General features: G+C 47.5%; 1 protein-coding gene across 1 annotated transcript in view; it reads left to right on the top strand.

Annotated features, from left to right (window-relative positions):
• PIGL (phosphatidylinositol glycan anchor biosynthesis class L) overlaps nucleotides 1–20959 on the top strand; it is a 51597-nt gene that overhangs the window by 27166 nt on the left and 3472 nt on the right. The window contains exons 3-5 of the mRNA XM_063402728.1: nucleotides 4993–5083; nucleotides 10378–10445; nucleotides 18046–18077. Coding sequence (XP_063258798.1) covers nucleotides 4993–5083; nucleotides 10378–10445; nucleotides 18046–18077 — 191 coding nt within the window. The remainder of the gene's footprint in view (nucleotides 1–4992; nucleotides 5084–10377; nucleotides 10446–18045; nucleotides 18078–20959) is intronic.

A 20959-nucleotide genomic window follows, 5' to 3' on the forward strand; every position in this document is an offset into this window, starting at 1 on the left:
TACATGCAGCCTAACAGCAATAATTCCCTCCTGTCTGTAATTGCCCATTATAGGAAGAGGAATTTATAAATAGTTATAAAAGTCAGGATTTAGAGGCTGTGCTTCAAGACCTAGGGCTAGCCAGTCTTGCTTATCTTAGCATAATCTCAAAAATAAAAATTCCCTGCTCTACTTTGGAGAGCATGAAATAATTTCTGTTTACACAGTTTTTTCAATTACTTTGATGCTGTGATACAAAGGTCACTGATTGCCTCTAGTCATCACATGGCTTTTTCACTAATTGTGCACTCACCCCATTTTGTTCTGTGGGATCTTTTGCTTCTTGATCCAGTTTCGTTGCCCAGATGTTCATTTTATACAGCTATAACTTTATACAAAGGGCATCCTCTGTTCCAGCAAACACGCTGTGGTCCCAGCTGGGAGCCTCGTGCACAGCAGCTCACCTGCTTCCACCACCACCCCACCGACCTTTGGGCTGATTTCATGTAAAATCAGGCACTGCGGATAAGGAGCAGAAGTTATGCCAAAAGGTTTCCTGGTCCCTAGCCTTGGACTGATTAAGGTTGTGCTGCAGGATAAAAAAGCAATAAGAAATGGGAAAGCTCTTTCATCCTGACCCTTTCGGTGTGTAGTGGGATAGGAAATCACATGGACACCTTGAAAGTTTTGTGCTTTATCTTGGAATGTGTAAATGGAGACCTTAACATCTCCAAGAAGCCACTCAGTTGCTGCTCCCCATAAAAGCCACCCACAGAGGTTTTGTGTCAGGGCAGAGAGGTCCCTGCTGTCCCCATGGGGTGACTCTCGGGTAACCAGAGGCCCCCAGGGCCTGGGGATTTCCCAGCTCACAGATTTCCGGAGGGTAGATCTCAAGGTTATCCCATAGCCCATTTGCTGTTTGTGGAGCCACGTGGCCATCACACAGACCAGCTGCTGGGTTTAACTTAACCTTTAGAGCAGTCATGAGAGCTTAGTTCATGAGCAGAATAAATTACACGGAAGGCTTCAAGAGAGGATTGTCCATCTGAATGCACTGGGAGCTGAGAGCTCTGTGGAAGATGAGAGTGGAAAATTGGACAGAGATTGAGCATGTAAGGAGGGTATAACTTAGCAATATATATATCTGTGAAGGTTTTGAAATCTCTACCTTGGCCAGAAGTGACCTCCCAAATGACAGTAACCTGATCATCCTGAGCACCAATGTTCCTAGAAAGATGACCCCACAAAACTCTGCTGGCAGGGCCAGGAGCAAAGTGCAGCATGTTCCAATGCCAGGCTGAGGTGGGAGAGCTGCAGCCCGGGCAGGCAGAGGAGGAGGCCTGGAGAGGAGCTGGCAGCAGGCAGTGATTTTTGACATCTCTCATTCTCAGCTGTGAGGCCAAACCTGCACAAGGTGGGATGGTGGCTTACGCTGATGTGATTTGCTGTGGGCCCTTGCAGCTCCCCACAAGGGAGCTCCAGGATATCCAGGACATCCCCTGCATCCTTCCTGGGCAAACCTTGGCAAGGGGAGCTGCAGATGCCAGCGCCTGCTCTGCTCAGCTTGGCAGGGGGGAAAGCAAAGGAGTGAGATGGAGAAAACCAGGGGTCTGGTTCTTCCTACCAGTGGATGCATACATAGGAAGGTGCAGGATATTGTTTTCTGAACATGATGTTTCCTGTGACTGCTGGAATCAGTGAGCAGAGGCAGACCCTTGTCCACACTGCAGCAATGCAGCACCATAATTCTCCATTTCCCTCTCTTGAGGCTGCAGATCCCTTGGCACAGCTGTAAATTCCCTGTACAGTGCAGAGCATGGGTTTCACCGAAAATTCCTGGGAAGGCAACTCTTCTGGAGCCTTACTCCATTAAAAATATTTTTTTTCACCTAAGCATCTCCCCATTTTTCCCTGCATCCAAGCAGCCACCTGCATTCAATGTCAGACACGTGGAATCCCATAAACATCCCTTCCAGGCCATAATAGTTTGATGGAAATATGGCCAAGTGCCCAAAGCCCTGTGCCCTTCCCACAGCCCCCTCCGGTGCAGGATTTATGTCTTGATGTGGCAGTGACTGACAGCAGCAACAAGGAGCTCTGTGGGGCAGAGGACAGGAGGGGAACGGTGTCTCCTGGGACCAGCTCCAGTCTGCTCCAGGGAATGTGCTAATTTTCACTCCTTTATAGTCCTTTATCTCAGCCCTTCGACCTTGAGCTCAGAGGCATTATCAGCCTTAGCCAGAAAGGCAGCGTGCAGTTAACCATTGAAATGCTGAACGTTTCTCATGCAAAGTCCTGAAGGTAAAAGCAATGAATGTAGCTTATTTTAACAGTCAGGGGATTGTTCAGGTTTGGGAAGAACCTATTTATGATATTAGGATTTTTTTTTTTCATATATGAATTTATGAGCAGTTTTCAAAGTTTGGTGTCCCTTCAGAGTTCCCTGGATGTGTAGAGACCTCCTGTAGGGCCTGTCCTGTGTGCATGGCTGTGTATGAACTCAGTTTTCTTCATCACCTTTTCATCCTTACTGTACCCAAATATCCAGAGCACAGGCAGAAAATTACTGGTCTCATGCTTTCTGTGCATCCCTTATTATCATGGGAACACATTTCCAACTTCATAAAGTATTATACAAACTCTTACCATAAAAGAAAAGTCACTTCCTGGAGCAGTCTAGATGTATTTATTGCCAGTTCTGCTGCCGACTTCTCTGGGTGACTCTGGGTTTGTCATTTAGCTGTGTGTAAGTTTTTGTGTTTGCAGAATGAGCTGGGAATACTTCCATGGGCCATCGTGGCTATTAATGAGTTAGGAATGTGCTTCTGTGCATGTGCCTCTTGTTTGGCAAGATCAGCTTCTCTTCTGTACCTGACAAATACGATGCAAGAAGAGTATTTCCTTTTCCTTACTGGCAGTGAGTGGTCTCTCTATGACCAGCAGTAATTGGGTAGAAGCAGAATTTTGGGTAGAATATTCCTGCATAATCAGTTCAGTGTTGATGGAGTTAATTTGCTCGTGCCTTCAGATTGTTTTGTTTCCAGGGATTCTAAACCGTTGCCTCCAGCTGTTCATTTCCATTGACGAGGATGATCTTTATCTGTCTAAACTAGTTAAAACCTGCTCCACTACCCAGCAGCCTTTTTGGAGACAGCCCAATAAAGCTGAGTGCGGTGCCTATGACACCAGAGCCTCCTGGACATCATAAATTCCAAGCCCTACTTTTTTTTCCTGACCTCTCACTGTTGGAGCACTCTTCCTGTTTTAATGGGACTCTTCACTTCCTCCATCTAAGCCCTGTCCAAAAAGGAGAATGATATTTGCCCTGTCAGTGATCAGTGTAAGAATCCCTGTTAGAGTAATTTGCTGCTTTAATATTATCAGATGAAGGCTTGACAGACCTCGAAGGTATCATTCAAACAACTCAAACACTGTCAGACTTGCACCTGGATCAGTGTGGTTGTTTCTTGGGATGTTTTAGGTGACTCACAGTTATAAATGTGCTCAGTTTAGGGCTTGTTGTGACATGCTGGTTCTTGTCATACCTCCAGGGTCACCAGGGCCACTTCCTCCTGGAACAGGAGGTGTGCAGGTTTGTGTGTGAGCAGGTGAGATGCAGGTTTGTTGAGCTGATGAGGCAGCCACCAGATGCACCAGGGTGTCTTTCCAGTGGTGAAATTCAGGTGTCAGGTGTCCATCAGGCAGAGTTGCTGTCTGTACCAGAGGGAGTTGCCAAAAACACAAAACTTTCTGTTGCTGTAGTGCTGCTACAGGGACCAGAGCTGGGATGTGCAGCCTCTTGTAGGAACTCCTTCCCATCTGCTGGGGTTTCTAATTCACATTATTTGGGCGTGAGCTGAACAGGAACACATAACACAGCAGGGAAAATCTAATGGTCAGTTTGGACATAAAGCTCCTCCTTCCATTCTGACTACTGTTAACAGCACTGGGGAAATCTGTGGCCAGAAGGGCTCTCTGAAGACCCAGGCTGAGGTTTATTTTGGAATGTGCCAAGGACACATTTGCCTGTAGTTCTGTTGCTGTCCCTGCAGTCTGGGGAGGGAGCAAGGCCTGAGCAGTGCTGGGATGTGGCTCCTGCTCTCCTCTGCAAACAGCTGGATCAGTTCAGCTCCAGGCCCCTGTGTCTGTGGGAGAATGCTGTGTAGTCATTTTGCTGCTGAGCCACCTCACTGTGATTATCAGGCTTCCAGAGGAGGGAAAAGGTCTGAGAAAAAGGCCAGTTTAACATGTCATTATTGGGCTTCAGCAGCTGTGTGTTATCCTATTGTTACTAATAACCTTTGCAACTTTGTGAGCAATGTTTTCTTGGCATCATTCAAACATAATGACTGGGGGGGTCACATTCAGCTCTCAGTTGTGTAAATATGGAATGTTCTCTTGGCTGTCTGGTGCTATTTTGCATTTGGCTCATGGCCCCTGCCCCTAGAATGCTGCAATCCAAAATAACCAGGCAGGGAGTTCAGTCACAGTGTGCTCTGCATACCAGCTGGGTATGCAAAGCACAAAATAAACACATGAACAGCTACTATCAAATCCAAGCCGTATAATTACAGCTCTGCTGTCCTCTGGTTGTGGTTAATGGATTATTCCTGAATAAACGACAGCAGGAGTTTGCTTGGTACCTTCCCAATATAATTCCCCAGTCGATTATGATTGGGAAGTCTTTGAGAAAAATGTGTTTTTAAAGGGGTTTTAAATTTGATTGGGATAAATCAAGAAAAAGAATTTGCAAAATAGATGTTGCTTGAAGTAAAGCAGTCCCAAAGTTTGCCTTGACGGTAAGAGGGAAGGGAGATCTTGGCAAATCCGTGAGGAGGGTGTTTCAACCCTTCAGTATCCAAGCTTGTAAGACTCTTAAGTAAGGTTCAGTGGTTTTATATGGTAAGTAAATCTATCTTGATTTCATTCTGTGATTCAGATGATCTCTCTCTCCAGAGTGGTCTTTACAAAGTGCTCAGCACTGAAGTGACTGATGGCCCTTCTCATTTTCAGGGATCTTCCGGATGACCCTGCTGTGGAGTGGGACACGCAGCTCCTCGCCACCCTTGTCCTGAAGCACATAGAGGCCAAGAACATCAGCCTGGTAATGTGACACTTTCTGCAGCACAGGCAATTGCCAAATTACTCCTGAGCCAGTGTCCTGGGCTTTGCCTTTCCCTCTGGAAGCTTTCTTTGGAGTCTCTAAGGTTAAGATGTATCTTCTCTCTCGGGAGAGCTTTCTTTGCTTCTCAGTGAAAAATGAACAGTGGAGGAATTCCTCTTTTCTGACTCTTCAAATGGTTTTTGTATTTTAAAGTAACCATGTTGTGATGGAGAGAGCCCATTTGGGCTTTAGACTTAGGTTTAGGCTTAGACTTGAAGCCCATTGGCAGATGTGTGTTACAGAGCTTGAGTAGCAGGGTTATAGGTCAGGATTGGAGAACATTAAACGGGGGAGATTTCCTGGCACTGGAATAGTTTGGGGTTTTTTTCCCACAGAACAGGAATAAGGGCCTGGGCATGGAAAGGGTTGTGTTCTGTTCTCCTCTGTTGAACCCTGCTTTGATCAGGCATGGCACTGTCACACACTGATTAGCAGCAAAATCACGAAACTCTCAAAGCCTTTCAGCACTTCACAAAACAAGAAACCACATCTCCTGTAGCATGAAAGCCCCACGAGCACAAAACCAGCATCATGCATCCAACTTTGTATTGATTCCGAGGCTAATTTTCCATGAAATTCATTGCTGTGCACGGAGACAAATGCAGTTTTCCTGGACTCCTTTTGTCCCTTTTGGCCCTCTGAATAGATAGGTTTTAATCTAATCTGAAAGCTCCAAACACAGGAGGGTTTGTACTGCATGTTTGTGACTCTCAGGGGCACAGGGACAAGTGCACCAAAACCCCAGAAAAAATTCTGAAAACACCAGAACTCCTCTGGATGGTTAGGAAGGATCAGATCTTTGCCTCGGGGAAAATTAAATTCCAGCTGTTTGTGCTGGGGGAGGCTGGAGTCTGCCACTGACAGAGCTGAGCTGAGCAGTGAAATGTGGGGTTTGCAGAGCAGGAAACATTTCCTGCCAGGATGGGAGCCCCTGCATTCCCCTGAGCAGCACCGAGGACAAATCACTGCAGCAGGACACAGCAGCACCCAGGGCAGCTGGAGCAGCTTCTCAGGGCTGCTGTAATGAACTGCTCTGCAAATGTTCATTATTTGGAGTGTCCCAAGCAATCACACAGGTCTCAGATGTTTGCTGTAACACCATTCATTTACGAGCAGACTGGATTTGCCAACAACAGCAAGAGAAGCACCCAATTGCCTTTGTTCAACATCCTGCAATTTAAAACTTCAGAGCTTGCTCTTTGTGATATCTCTGCTGTCTTAAACCAACAGCCTTGCCTTGAAAGGTAAACTGAGTCCATTTTTCACTAATGTTGAAATTGATAGAATTGGCTGAACATGTTAAAAGAGCCTTGAAAAAACCAAGAACTAACAGAGTTTGAGACCAACTCAGTGGAGTCATCACTGGAAAGCGTGTATTGTTGTAGCTATCCCATTGGAAAACTTGCCCCAGTTCTCCCAGTAGTCACAGCATCAACAATGGTGTCTTTATTATCTTTATTTACAGAACATGTTCTGTGCCATCTGGCAGTGGAGCAGGGGCTGCAATTCCAGCATGTCTGAAAGGAAGGTTTGCAAGACAAGGAGTCCCACATGTTCTGTGTAGTTTCCTTCCATTACGTGGTTACTCATCTGTTCAATTGCCCTGGAAGTCCAGGAGCAGCTCAATCTTTCTGGGAGCTATAGGGACATATTTCATCCAAGCTCTACATTAAATAGTGCAGACACAGAAATTAATGGTTGGTGTACTCAAAGCCAAAACTAATTTATAGACTTTGGAAATTATTTCCTGCCTGCTGGATTTACAAGCAAAAGCCAGTGTTGCAGGGAGAGGCAGCCAAGGCTGCTCTGTCTTGATTCAGATTAAAAAGTGTTTGGTGTGTAAAAAAAGAAGTTACATAGTATTGTACGAGCTCCAGGCAGGCTCTTGTTGCTCCTAAATCAGACACAAAAGACATCTCCAAACTCAGAAGAGATTCAAAGGGAGTTTGTGTCTCTCTGGCCTCTGGGAGTGTAAGGAGAAATGCTCAGGGGAAGGCCATGAGAAGTGGAGTTGCTTGCTGTGGCATTTTAAGGGATGGCCCTTATTAAAAAGCAGAGACCTTTGTGTCCTCACAGCAGATGTGTGCTGTGTTTGAAGCACTGCATGACACCAGAGAGAGGAGGAGAACCTCAGCTTTGAGGTGTGGAGAGGGATCATGGACTCCAGACCTCTCAGGAGTTTTCTCTTCTGCTGGTAATTGAGTAATTTCCTCTGTGCTCTCCCCTCTCCGGAAGGGATTTCTGGACCTGTTTGTCTTGGCTGCTGCTCTGGCTTCCACTAGTGAAAGCTCCATTTCCTGAATACCAAGGTCACCCAGAAGAAAAACCAGCAACAGCAGCAGCTCCCATTTCAGAACAGGTGTGGGGAGGGAACTCCCTCCTGCCCTGAAGATTTCATTGAGCAATAATTTCCACATGAAGTATATTTACTATCCCAGCCTTTCGCTCCCAGAACTGGCTAAGCCTGTTTTAAACCCAGACACTTTGAAGATGTTCAGGTTTTCTCATCCTGTCCTGATTGTTTGCTTGATTTCATCATCAGCCTGGTTCAGGTTAGGAGTTAAAAGCCAGTCCAGCAGGAGCAAATGCTCCCGTGTGAAAATATCTTCAGCATGTGAGAAAGAAATTCAAATTCCTTATCAATGAAATGAATCCCTGAAGCCAGAGGGATTGATTTACATGTGATTGCTGCCTGCTTTAAGTCAGCAACAGCACAGTGGTGCTGTGGAATCAGAGCCCTGTTAGATGACTTAGATAGATATTTAGATGATATATGATATATTTAGGGTGGGACATCCCTGCTGTCCCAGAGCCAGATGTGTGCTGAGAGTGATCAGACAAAGCAATGCCACCTTGTCCAGGTCACTGTGCAGATACCTTGGGAATTGTACTTAAAAATTCCTTTATTTGAAGAGACAAGCAGTTCAGGTGTAAATGTCGTAGCAGTAAACTGGACTACAGCAATTGAAAATGGGCTCTGTGTAGTCTCTTCAGCTGCTTCAGACATTACATAAGCTCAGCAGCTTCCATTTCAAACAGATGTGGAGAAGAAAAACCTCCAAAGGTGTTTCTGAACAGATAATTCCCATGTCAAGAATATTTCCTAACCCAGCCTTGTTGCTCCCACAGTTGGCCCGACCCAGTTTTGTAAAAACAATGATTAGTTTATTTAGTCTGCTCACTGAAGTCTCTTATCTCAGTCTTCTGGTTTGTTCTCTTGTAACCTCCACAGAAGAAAAAATGTGTGTTTTGGCTTGTCTGGAGTTTTTAGCTTGATTTCCTAAGGAAACAGGAATAATGCAATTGTATTTGTATGTATGTGCACATATATATTTCAAAATACTTTAGAGCCCATTGGCTAATTTCAACCACGTTTGCCAGCAGGGTACTGCTCTTAAAAATGTTCTGTTTGCACAGGTTACAGGAAAATCAGGGACCAGGCAGAAGAGACAAACCCCCTCTTTGTCCCTGTTGAGTAAAAGGATTTAGTGCATGTCCAGCCCTTATCACACTCACACTGTTATTCACCTGAATAGGAATTTATTCTGCCTGCAGTGAGCAGGGTATGTTCTCATCTTAGGGAAGTACCACTCTTAGTAGGAGTGACTTCAGAGTGTGGTTTTTCTCTTATCTGTAAGTCCAGGGTGCTGTGCTCACCCTGAGCTGTGCTGAATTTCATGTGTTTGCAGATGAGCTCCTCCAAAAGCTGATCCCATGGGAGGGCTCAGCACCACAGCAGGCCCTGCAGAGCTCTCTGGTAGTGCAGCTGTGCAGCAGCAGCCAAGGTTTAACACATCCTTTTACTCCTTATAAAATAGGAGGTGACCAAATAACACTTCTTTGTACTTGAATGAAACCAATTTTGGTCCCACCAGTCCCTGCCAGCAAAAAGCAACCTGGTGCTTGCTGGCAGCCACCGGGCAAAGTGGAAGGTCTAACTGTGGGCTTGACTTGGGTGGGTGGGTTTATAAGCAGGCTTGTGTGAAATTTGTGGGTTTTGAAGTATTTCTTATCACTGCCTTTGTGTTTCCTCTCCCTCTTGACTCAATATCCCTGTGTGAGAGGGTGGAGAAGCAAGTTGAAGGACAGGCACGGTGGCTTTTGATCTTTCCCTGATCTCTAACCCAGTGCTCCAGGCCCTGCATATAAAATAGATTTTGAGAAGGGAGGTGCAGTGAGTGAGCAAGGCTGCAGCATTTCCTTCCCTGAAGAGAGAGCAAGCTGGCAAGGAAGCCAACCTTGCCTGAAACGTGGGAGTTGATGATTTCTTCCTGGTCCCAGAGCAGGGAGCTGTGGAGAGCTCTGCTGCTGGGGCTGTCCCAGAGCAAGCACTGAGCTTTGCACTGTCCAGGGACTGTCACTGTCACTCCCTGGAAGGAGGATAGGCACACATTCCCTGTCCACTCTACACTCTGTGCTGCCAGTTTGGCTGCTTGGTTGGAACTGGGAGCCTTTAAGTGCCCATTGCACAGCCCCACAGAGGGGTGAGGTGAGTCTGAGGGCTGTTGGTGAGTCTGAGGGCAGGGAGCCAGGGCTGTTCTGTGCTCTGGACACTGCCTGCTCAGTGCTGTGTTCACACATTACTTCTGCACTTCAGAGTTCCCATTTCTCCCTGCAGAGAATCAATTAACTGTACGATCTCATTGGGTGAAAAACCTGATTTGGGTGTAAAAAAGTGCATTCAGATTGTTTAAAAAGGCTTCTTCTCCTATCAGATTATTTTATCACTGTGTTATTCTGTGGTGAAGCCTCATTACAACCAGGGCAGTCGTACACGCTTGTGTGGCTCTTGTTGCAGCAATGTCCTGATTCACAGCACAGCAAACCAGAGCTTCACCCTGTCGTGCACAGGCACTGGAGGATGTGCTCAGATCCAGGAGTGATTCATAGAGCTGGACCTCTCGGGTCACAAACACATTTGCAACAGATCACTTTGAAAATGACCTTTTGGCCTGGTAATAACTAACAAGTGCATCCTGCCAGTGGGGACACGATCTTTGTCATGTCTCTGTTGTTCAAGCTGTTAGGCTGTGTAGTCATCCAGCTCCAGAGTGGCTTGTTTGTTTGGTTGTGTTTCTGTGGCATGAGGAGTTCACACACAAGGCCTCATTGTGCAACACATAAACAACTCGTTAGACACAACGGGCTGGGACAGGCTTGGATGTCAAATTTGGGAACTGCACAGGCTCCTCCTGCTGCTCCTAAATGCTGCTTCTTGTGTGGTTCTATTGCAGGTGCTGACGTTTGATGCGGGAGGAGTGAGTGGCCACGCCAACCACATCTCTCTCTACTCTGCTGTCAGGTACAATGTCTGCAAAACAAAATGTCTGCAAAACTTCTCTGGTGCCTCCCTGGGCTGTGCAGGGTGACTGTGGTGCTGCTGTGGAAGCAGAACCAGGGGCAGGGCTCACTTCACTGCTCCAGCTCAGTGCCAGGCTGTGGGATGTGACACTGGAGAAACTGCCACAGCTCTGGAAATAACCCACAGCCTCTTTGAGTGTTCCATCAGCTGGGACCTTGCCAGTCTCCCCTTCACTGGGCCCTCTTTGCTCTTCCTGTCCTTGATCCCACTAAAATATGCCACGGATCACTTTGCACTTGTGCTTTGAGGAGAGTGTGTGAATACCTGATGCCTGAGCTGGTGGCAGGTGGCTTTAGGAAAGTTCTTCACCAAAGGATGTTGCCATCTTGTCCAGGTACCTGAATTTACCTTTCTGCCCCTAGAACAATGCTCCTTCACTGGAGCTGACCCTGTTTACCATTTTTAGGAGGAGTCCTTTTGTTCCTTCACCATTTTATTCCTTACATTATGGGACCCTCTGTCTCCATGCTGTAATGGTGAGGTTAATAGACAAAAATCCCTTTATTAAAATCACTCAAATTTTGCTGGCAAGACAGCCACTGCATTTTACTTTAACCCTCTGCTCGTCCAGACCTCACTGTGTCCTAGAGAGTTCTCCAGAGCTGCCCCTGCCTTTCCCAGGCATGAGAAGAACTCTTTGCAAGTATAGCTTTGTATTTATAGCACCCATTTGTTTTCTGAATCATCTGTGCAATTCAAATAAACAAATTCTTCTGGCTCTCCTTGCTGACAACATCACAGTGATTTGCCTTTCTCACTTGCCTAGAAAAAGCTGCAGTGCCACAGAACCCATACTGGGACCTTCAGCTCCTCTGGGAAACTGCTGAGAGCTTTGATGGCTGGAATTCAGTGTTAGAGGGGGATCATGGCTTTTCCCAGCAACTTCTGAAATAGCCTGACAGAGGGCAGGGGGTGGAGTTAAAGCAAGCAGTGTCTTTGGGCTGGCTGGGGAGATGGTTTCAGGCACAGTGTGAGGAGTGAGCAGAGTTTGAGCAGGGGCTGATGACTGAGGGACAGAGGTTGATGACAGGGGCAGAGGTTGATAACCAATGCTCACACCACTGGCACAGAGGGACTGAAGAGCTTCCAGCTGCCTGAACCTCTGTTTGCTCACTCAGCTGCTATATGGCCTACAAAGAGGAATGAAAGGCAGATTGTTAGGTGTCCTCCTCCACCCTGAAGAGATCATGGGAAAACAAGTTAGTAGCTGAGTTATATATGAGAAATTGAAGGAAAACTCTTGATTTTGATCCCATTTCTATTCTTGTCTTACTTTATGGCTGTGCAGAAATCACTTTCCCACCTTCATGCTTTATGTTTCCTTTGTGTGCAGTGGGGATTTAACCCTCTTCTTGTCTCAGAGGGTTAATGTTAGCAGGAAATGCTCATTGTCTACAACTCCCTTGAACCCAGAGCTTTGCTTTGGTCCTCAGCTAGAGCAGAGCATTGTCTGGGCTGATGAGATCCGTGTTGATAGGGACACCAGAGCACGAGCAGTTCTCATTAACTGAGGGCTGGTTTGTGTCTTGTCTCCCTTCCAGTCCTGAATCAGCAGAATTAATCATGGTAGCCCCATCATCTGCATGTGGCAGGAGTGATGCCGTGGCTGCTGAAAGGTTAAGTTTATTTTTAGTGGCTTGCTTGCCCTCATTATTTTTCAGTTTGTGTTATGGAGGAAGTAGAGCGTGACTGTATCACTCCTGACTCTCAGTGCCCTGATGAGTTCTCACATGTTGGTCAGTACAGGCAGCTCTGGGAGCATAAACTGAGGCTTCTCCTGTCCCCCTGTGCCAGCAGAGCTCTGCAGAGCAGCAGTGGCTGCCCCTGGGGCCCCAGTGCTACATGGCAAGAGAAAAGCAAACGACCTCTCCCCTCCAGGTATCATCTGCAATGTATTTATTAACCATCTTTAAACAACCCTGCAGGGTTCTGCCTCCACTGTGAAAAGCGGAGGAAGGGATGAAGCAGGGGGCTGGTGCAGTGACCCTCAGCCCTTCTGGATGCTCCCAGTCTCAGGAGACAGGCTTGTGCCCACTTCCATGAGATTACTTTCTGCAAAAGCAGGGGCAGAACAGGCTCAGTGACCCCTCCCACAACTCCTCGCTTCAGGAGGTGCAAATTATTGAGCAGCTTCAAGGAATAAAACAGTTTAGGAAATGATCATAGCTGAGCAGATGCTCAGTATTGTCTGCTAAGGGAATAAATATTCTTTCCAGTGTCTGGAACAGAGGTTATGTTCAAAGGAGCAGGAACTACTCAGAAGGAATGAGCTCTTTCCCTTGCAGCAGCCTTCCTCCTGACAGCTTGCAGGAATCCAGCAGCTGCTGTGTGCCTGCCTGGCCTTCACAAATGGGAGGAACTGGGAAATGCCAAGGTTCAAGTATGGATTTGTTCTTCTGCAAGGCAAAAACAAGAAAAAACAGGATGGAGAGGAACACAAACTGCTATTTGATTTCAGTCTCCCCTGGGAGTATTTCAGTTCTGGCTTCCAGACAGAGAAAAAAACCCAACCCAAACCCAAGAAAAACCCACTGCAGCAAAGCAGGGAGAACTGGAAGCAATCTTCTGTAGCTTGATTTGGCAACATCACCCTCTCTCATCCCCCAAAACAGGAGCTTTCCCTGTGGCCACGGGAGGTTGGATCCTTTATACTCATCTACAAGGAAGAGCAGGTCTTGAGTGACATCCAGGTCACTCTATCCCCCCTCAGCATTTGGCCAGTCACCAGGCACTGTGGTAATGAGCATGGTAAATACTGTGTGACAGGAATATTGGAGAACCTCTCTTTCCTGCACTCTGAAATGACAGAGCCTGCACTGAGATCACATGAAATATCCAGGTGGTTTAGTTTTGCATGAGTCACTGTGCATTTTGGTTTAAAACAACCCCTTTTTGCCCAGGAGCCTGGCAAATGGGGGGCTGTTTGGTTTGTTGTTTGCTTGCTTAGGATGGAGAGGAATTATCTTTGTGAGGAGGAGGAGGAAGGACTGTACCACTTGTTTTCTTTAGTGAGCTATCAAATCCATTTCAGCCCAGCTAGAACAGAAAAGAATAGTCTTGTCTGCTTAGGGCAGAGCAAACTGAGTGGAAAATAGGAGCTGCTATATTTAACCACTGTGCATTATGTTGTTATAGCAACTGCATCCATAAAACTTCTATCAATGATGCCATATAAAAAGCTACCTCAAGGAATCATTAGCTGAGCCTGTTCTCATCAATTCCATTTGGAAAAACACCTCTCAGTCCTGCAGGATGTTTTTTAACATTCACCAGCTCTGTGGCAGGTTGGAAATGAGGCTGTGCAGAGATAACATTTGGGAGCTTTATCACTCAGCAGTTGATTAGGATGCAGCCTGAGTGCCACCAATGCCTTGTTGCACTTCCATGTCCCAGCCTGGCCATTGGATCCCCATTCCTGAATGCCATGGACATTGTGCAGAGGGGCTGCACTGAGGCTCCCTGGAAGAGGAGGGTTGGTTAAATGCCAGCTGCGAATCCGTGTATGGAAACAATGGGCAGAGCAGTGTCCAGCCAATCCCACTTGGTGGGAGCCATTCTCAGAGGCCACCAACTGCGTCCCACCCCAACAAAGCACAGTTCTGTGTGAATTTCTGTTGAATTTCCAAGGCCAGGTCTTAAAGGACAGGGAGGAAGCTGGGCTTGGGTGATTAGCTTGATAACAGTGAATTACATCCCATTTACCATTTTTATTTGGTGCCTTCTTACAGTGTAGGGCTGAAAGATCTCTCCCTCCTTTCAGCAGCTGCAGCCCATGCACTTCTCACTTGTTTTACTGATTTTAAATGTCCTGGGGGACCTTATGAGTGATAGCTGTGGTTGCAGCCAGACTGTCCCCACAAGGCTGAGACAGAATTGTATTCTGTCTGTCCTAGAGATTTCCCCTCAAAGCTCTCTGCCCTGGTATACATCCCATAGCTGGGTATGTAGTTCTAGATTTTCTCTCATCCCTTTATCCCTTTCCCTCATTCCTTGATTTGACCAAGTTCATTCATCCCAGTGCCCTTCCATGACACTGTTGAGAGCACTGGGATTAAAGCTGAGCATGGAGCACCAGCACAGAAGGGATGTCCCCTAAAGAAGAGGTTTTTTCCCAGAGAAACAGCCTCAAGGGGTGTCCATCCCTGTGTCACTGGGCTGCTGGCAGTGAGGGGAGCAGTGCCACTGCACATTCTTCTTCTCCCAGACAGTGCAAGGCCCAAAGCACAGAGCCAGGGACAGGTCTGGCAGCTGGAAGATCTCTGGATTGCCACTGGCAGAACCATCTTTTGCCACTGCCCCACGTGTGAGCAGAGATTGCCTGAGCAGTGCTGTACAAAGTGTTGCTCCACAGTGTAGTTCAGGGTGCATGGAAATGGAGCCAGAAAATCCAGTTAGGGAGGGAGGAGGCGTTCCAGAGAGCAAACATCCAACATCTGGCAAGTATATCCTTCTAATGTCTCTGTGATTCCTGGGAGACTGCCTGTTCTTCCTCCTTCACATCTGTTTCATCAGATTAATCGGGCAGATTAGAGGTTGGGATCCTAAATGGAGCCCCAGTGCAGCTTTAGGACATCCATTCTTTGCCATGCTCTTCAAAACTGTATTTCCCCAGTGCTCCACAGCAGCCAGCAGTCAGTTCAGTGAAGGGTTTTGCCTCTGGCTTGGGAAACTATTTCAAGAGTGAAGTAATTGAATTCAATGAACAACTTCTCATCAAACAGAACATCACCCAAAGTGTAACACACCCTCGTGGGCATGAGCCCCAGAGGAGTTCTGTGCTCCCCAGGACCGAGGTTTCAGCTCCATCTTGACTTGTTCCTTCTTGGAACAGCTTGGGAACAGCTTGGTCAGTGCCACAGAGGGACTGATCCACTCTCACCTTTCCTGGAGGGTGCCTGAGTAAAGACAGGGAGTTTGGAATTTGGGAGTGAGCTCAGAGCTGCAGTTTGCAGGGTGAGGGCGTTGGGCCGTTTCAGTGTTTCTGCTGAGCAGATGGAGCTGGTGCCTGCACACAGATCAGCCTTCAAAGCAGCTGGGCCTGGAGGGAGGAGCTGGGGCTGAGTTCTTGCAGGCATGGTTGGAGCCTTTGGATGTCTCATGGCCTTCCCAAACTTCACTGCAGAGGGTCTCACATGTGGAGCTGAAGCTACCCCAGGCATAACTGAGAGGGTGCAGGGAGAGGTGCCCTGTAATCACCAGGCTCTGGCACTTGGGCAGTGGGTGGGAACGAGCCACCCTAGGTCACTTTATGTTTAAAAAGGATTATAAAAAGTCTCTCCGGGGGAAAAGAAAAACACCCACATGGAAAAATCTCCTGAAAAAGAGCCTGTTTGTGTTTTAGTTTTTGAGATTTTTATGCCAAACTCTTTCATTTCGCCCAAACCACAGCAAGTCCAATCTGTAAAACAACATTCCCAAAATGGCAACAACAGAGAGCTGCAACCTCTCCCCTACTTGGAAGTGTCCCATGGAGACACTCCAGCAGGGTGGAGATGGGAGTGAGAAGATGGATTTGGGAGAGGATTGGCTCATTTTGTGAACGTGTGCAGGAGGTAGAGCTTCGTGTTTCTCTCTCTCTCTGCAACCACAGAGAAATACAAATGAGCAAGGCTGCAATTCCTCTGCACACAGAGCTGGGTGGAGCCCGTTCCCAGGGCTCTGCACTGAGCCTTGATGAGAATTGAAGCATTTGGATTGGGACAGAAAGGATGAGGAGAGATGCAATTTCTTCATGCCTGTTCTTCCAGAGGAGTGACAGGTCTGCTGGCAGCAGCTTTGAGGACCTTTCAGTAACCAAACACAGTTTGTGTCTCCCTGAACCTTTACACAAGCACAAACTCCTTAATTTACTGCCGAATCACTTTTCTTCCCTGCTGAAGATGCTCCCTGCTCCTGCTGAAATGCTTCCATATGAGCTGGATCTCTCACTCCTGTTTCTAGTGACAGCAATGGTTATTATTAGTTCCCTCTTGGAGCAGCTCAGCGCTTTGAAGGTGCCTCCATGGCAGAGCAGCACACCCAGAGCAGACACTGAGCCTTCAGAGAGTTTGCCAAATTTCACAACCACTGCTGCTTTATCTCTCCAAGCTTATGCTAAAAGGTTCCCACCCTGCTAAACTGCACCAACTGCTGAATCACTTCTTTGGGTGGCCAGATTCCACTTGTGTGGGAAGAAACCTCTGGCAGAAGAGCAGAGCAGATATTAATGGAGATATTTAAATTACAAGGTAACATTTAACAATCTTTGTCAGAGCAGTAAGACTCGAGTGGTAGGGCAGAGAGTGGCCAAGTCACTATTCCAAGGCCAAAGTTGTTTAGTAGGAAATGGCATTGCTTTGGCTCTGGAGCAGAGGACACCACTGGCAGGAGAATCTGTTTAAATATGTTTTCTGATTGCTGTTTGAGTTCTGTCATGACCTGCATTTCTGGCTTGACTTTTGCTTTGTATTGCATTGGGTATTCATCACTCCGTGCTTCCTATTTTGTCTAGGCCTGTGTAGCTAATCCTTTTCCTTGAACTTAACCAACAGCCAGAGATAATCCTAGTTTGAAAGTGACTGGAGAAACACAGCAGTTTACATATAATGCATGTTTTATCCTGGCTGATTTACACATGAACTGGCACATTGTCCTTTGTTAGGTACACCACTATAAGGTGATAACAATCTCTTTAAATATTACACAGGGTTAAATAACTTTTTTTTATTATTATTTCCTTTCTCCTTTTGGCAAATGTTCCATTGTTTGGATTTCTTTTTCTCCTGGAAGAGCAGGACTGGGTGTGGGACAGCCCTGAGTGCCATCTGCTGGAGAGCTGCTGCTTCCCAGCCCTGCCGTGGGCCAAATCCAAGATGGGAATGTCAGGTCAAATGCTCCAGAGCAATGAGCAGGAAAAACAAGAGAATTAAGAAAGAAATAGAAATGAACACGCTCTGATGCCCTCACCGTCCCAGGGTCATTTGCTTACAGTTCCTGATGGAAGTGCCATCACCATTCACATCTCCCATTCTTGGTCCTCCCCTTCTTTTTTTGCTACAGAGACTCCCCAGGACAAAGTCATGAAGGGATCAAAGTCTTGGGTGAGCAAAAAGCCAGAGCAGCTTCTCAGATGTCCCAGTGCCAGCCTGGGTTAGAAAAAAAGAGCTGGTGCCCAAAAAGGAGCAGCCACTGAGACAATGCTCTTGGCCAGCAGAGCCTGGGCTTTGAACAGCCAGAGGTGCTCCCAGGGGTGAACAGCCCTTGGCAGCCTCTTGGCTTTCCCTTGGGAAGTCTGAGAGTGAATTTGATTTATTTGTGCTTACTTGTGATGTGTCCCAGCAGCCAGCAAGAGGAAAGGAAAGCCAGAATAGTGTGGGGAGTGAGGCTTAGCCCTGTCTGAGGTGCATCCAGTGTGGGCTGCTGAAGTTTCTCACAAGACTGGCTATTTGCACTGTGTGTTAAATGAAAAGAGTAGGTTTAGCATGCAGGGTTTTATTCCTGTAAAATCACGGTTTGAGTAATCCCACTGAGTGTTGACCCCCTTGTTTCTGTTCTTTCACAGGTACCTGCATTCAGAGGGGAAGTTACCTGCAGGTAGGAGTCCATCACCTCCCACCCCACTCACATCCCCACCCTGCAGATCTTTACATCACTGTTGTGTCCAGAGTTCCAGCTGCCCAGCTCACCCCTGCACTGCAGATGAAACCCACAGCTGAACTTGTATCTTCCTGCATTTTTTTACCAGTTCAGGCATCTCTGCAGTCACATTTCAGTCCCTTGGGGTTGTCCTTCCTCAGTGGTGTGATGCAGTGTCTGGCCTGTGCCTCTTGGATGAATTTGAGTGCTCTTTCCAGGCCCCACTTAGCCAAAAATATTTGCATGTTGCAAGTTAAGCTTCCACCAAAATGTGCTCAGAAAAGGAATCTGAAATCTGCAGTGGCACAAAAAACTGTAGTGGCTTCTTCCACCTGTGAGCAAGAATCTCTGAGAAATTCTATGTACAAGTAGGGAAAGGAAAGAAACAAAGCAGAGAAGGAGGTTGCTGCTGACCCCTTTTCTAGGGTAGAGCTGCAGCTCTTATCTCTAGCAAACAGTGCCTGCCCAGGGACAAATGTGGGGACCTCGTTTAAGCACAAAGCCGTCACTCAGCTGTTTGGACAGAGCACAGGAAGGTGGCTCAGCCAGGCCCACCCAGCCTCCCTCAGCAGCCATCCAGGCTGTGTTCCTTTAATGCTAATTCCCAAATCATTGTAGGATTTGAATGAGTCACAGCAAATCAGTTTTAATTCTCTGCTAGCAGGAAGTTGCAGGCCTAATGAGACAGCATGAGCCAAGATGGCAGAATGCCCTTAAGCTGAGCTCTGACTCGAGTCCCTTCATTTCCCCAGTTCATGAAAGAGGAGTATTAGTGCCAGCTTCGTTCCTAGGACCTTTTCTTTGTTCAGCCTTGGGATGCAGCAGAGCTCTGTGTGCAGCACAAAGGACAAGGAGCTGCAGTGGTTGATGTCACTGCTGCCTGTCAGGCCCATCTACACCGAGCCACTTTCATGTGCTGCTCATGCAGGTTTCACTCTGGTCCTGAACAAGGGCTGTGCCTCAAATCCATTCAGGTTTGAAGCAGACACACGTATAGAGAACATTTCCATTTCTCCAGCAGCATCAAGAGACTGCTGTAGCTCTGTGCAAGCCTTGCTGCTCTGATTACATCACATCTGACATGACCTACAAACACCAAAGGAGCTGGGAGCTCCCATGCTGCTGCTTATGCTAAGCCTTTCCAAATATAGTTCCAGTCTCATTGAAATTCCCAGTATTTATAATTTGATCTGGCAGGCGTGCAGGGCTGTGCATCAGAGGGGCTTAATGAAACAAGAGTGATGCTGGGATTGAGGCTGTCTGGATGGAGCTGAAAGGCATGTTCAGGCCATGGAAAAGTGCTGCGCTGCTGTTGGTGAGGGGAGCTGTTTGTGGGTGAGCCTGTGTAAGCCCATGTGATCAGGGAATCCACAGAAAATCTCCCTGCGAATGCAAAAGCCAGCTAAGCCTTGCATTGCCTCAGTGATATGCAAATGAGCACCCTAAATATCCTGCTTTGCTTTCTAATGCCTTGAGCCAGCACAAACACAACAGGCTTTTTTTATAATCTGTAATCAAGTTCTCCAGCCCAGGCACAGGCACTTGTTTCAAGAAGCCAAGACAACTGCTGGATGTGCTCCCACCCCTGTCACTGGCCCCTTCCAGCTGTAACCAGGGCTTTTCCAAAAGAACCTGTGCCTCCTTCCATCAGGAGCAGTGCAGACCTGCAGCACACACGGTGCTCACTCAGGAGCTCCTCATTCTAGGCATCCGTGCTGCCCGAGTGATTTGGAATTGGAAAGCCAAGCTGAGCAGGCTGCAGGCTTCACACACTTCTATTCCCAGCCTAATCCATGAGCTATATTGATCCTGCCCTTTCTGCCAACCTGGAGAGTTGCGTTACACTGCTAATCCCATCCTGCCCAGGTCACAGGCTCTGAAGAGCTTCACCTGCTGGTGTCACAGGACTCCTCAATGGCAGTGCTGCTCTCACCCCGCTTGGCAGGGAGCAGCCTGCTTCTCTGAACCCTTTTCCATCTATCCCTGGACTGTACATTCCTTCCCTGCTTCATCTCATCTCACATTGCCAGGCAGAGCAGGCTTTGCTGTCAGCACATGGAAATCCTGGCTGGATCACTGACACGGAGGGCTCTTACAGTGCCCTTCTTTTTGGGGAGCTGGATGCCACCACTTCACCTGATCTGACCGAGGGGGCCCAGCAGGTCACAGCCATCCACACTGAAATCACTTGCCATGGCTTTGAGTCCTTGTTGCAGAGCTTTGGGGAACAAAAGGGTGCAATTGCTGCATGAATTAATATTTCTCAGGGGAAAAATAATTGAGGAAAGGGAGAGCACATTTGGTTAACAGAGCAGCCCAAGAGTGGTGCCAGGCCTCTCTTCCCGTCACTGTGAGTCGGAATTGATGTGGCATTGCCAGAGTCCATTAAAGCCATCCAGGAAAGGAAAGATTCATTGTCCCATGTTTGAAAAGCAAACAGGTACCATTGGGAATGCTGACCACAGGAGCTGTGCTGTACTAATTCTTCCTCCTGAAACTACCCCAGCAGCAGCCCAGAGGATCTCTGCAGAGGAAGGGGAAGAATGGTCTGAACCCCCTATAAAGAAGGGCAACCATCAGTAAAGCTTAAATGTTACCACACGACCTTCAGTGTGTTCTGTCGTGTGCCTGTCTCTTAATGCAGTAAAACGGTTCCCCCACTCATGGCACATCACAAGTTTCCTTCCAAGTTTGCTATTTGGACCCAAGAAATGTCTCCAAATGGGATTTCAGGAGAGTCGGGGCCCTTCTGTGAGCGACTGCAGCCCGTGTGCCTGCAGAGCGTCCCTGGAGGAGCGGCTGGAGCTGTCCCGGGCCGTGCCGGTCCCACAGCCCCGCAT

This window comes from Prinia subflava, chromosome 8, assembly GCF_021018805.1.
Source record: "Prinia subflava isolate CZ2003 ecotype Zambia chromosome 8, Cam_Psub_1.2, whole genome shotgun sequence".
NCBI classification, from domain to species: domain Eukaryota; kingdom Metazoa; phylum Chordata; class Aves; order Passeriformes; family Cisticolidae; genus Prinia; species Prinia subflava.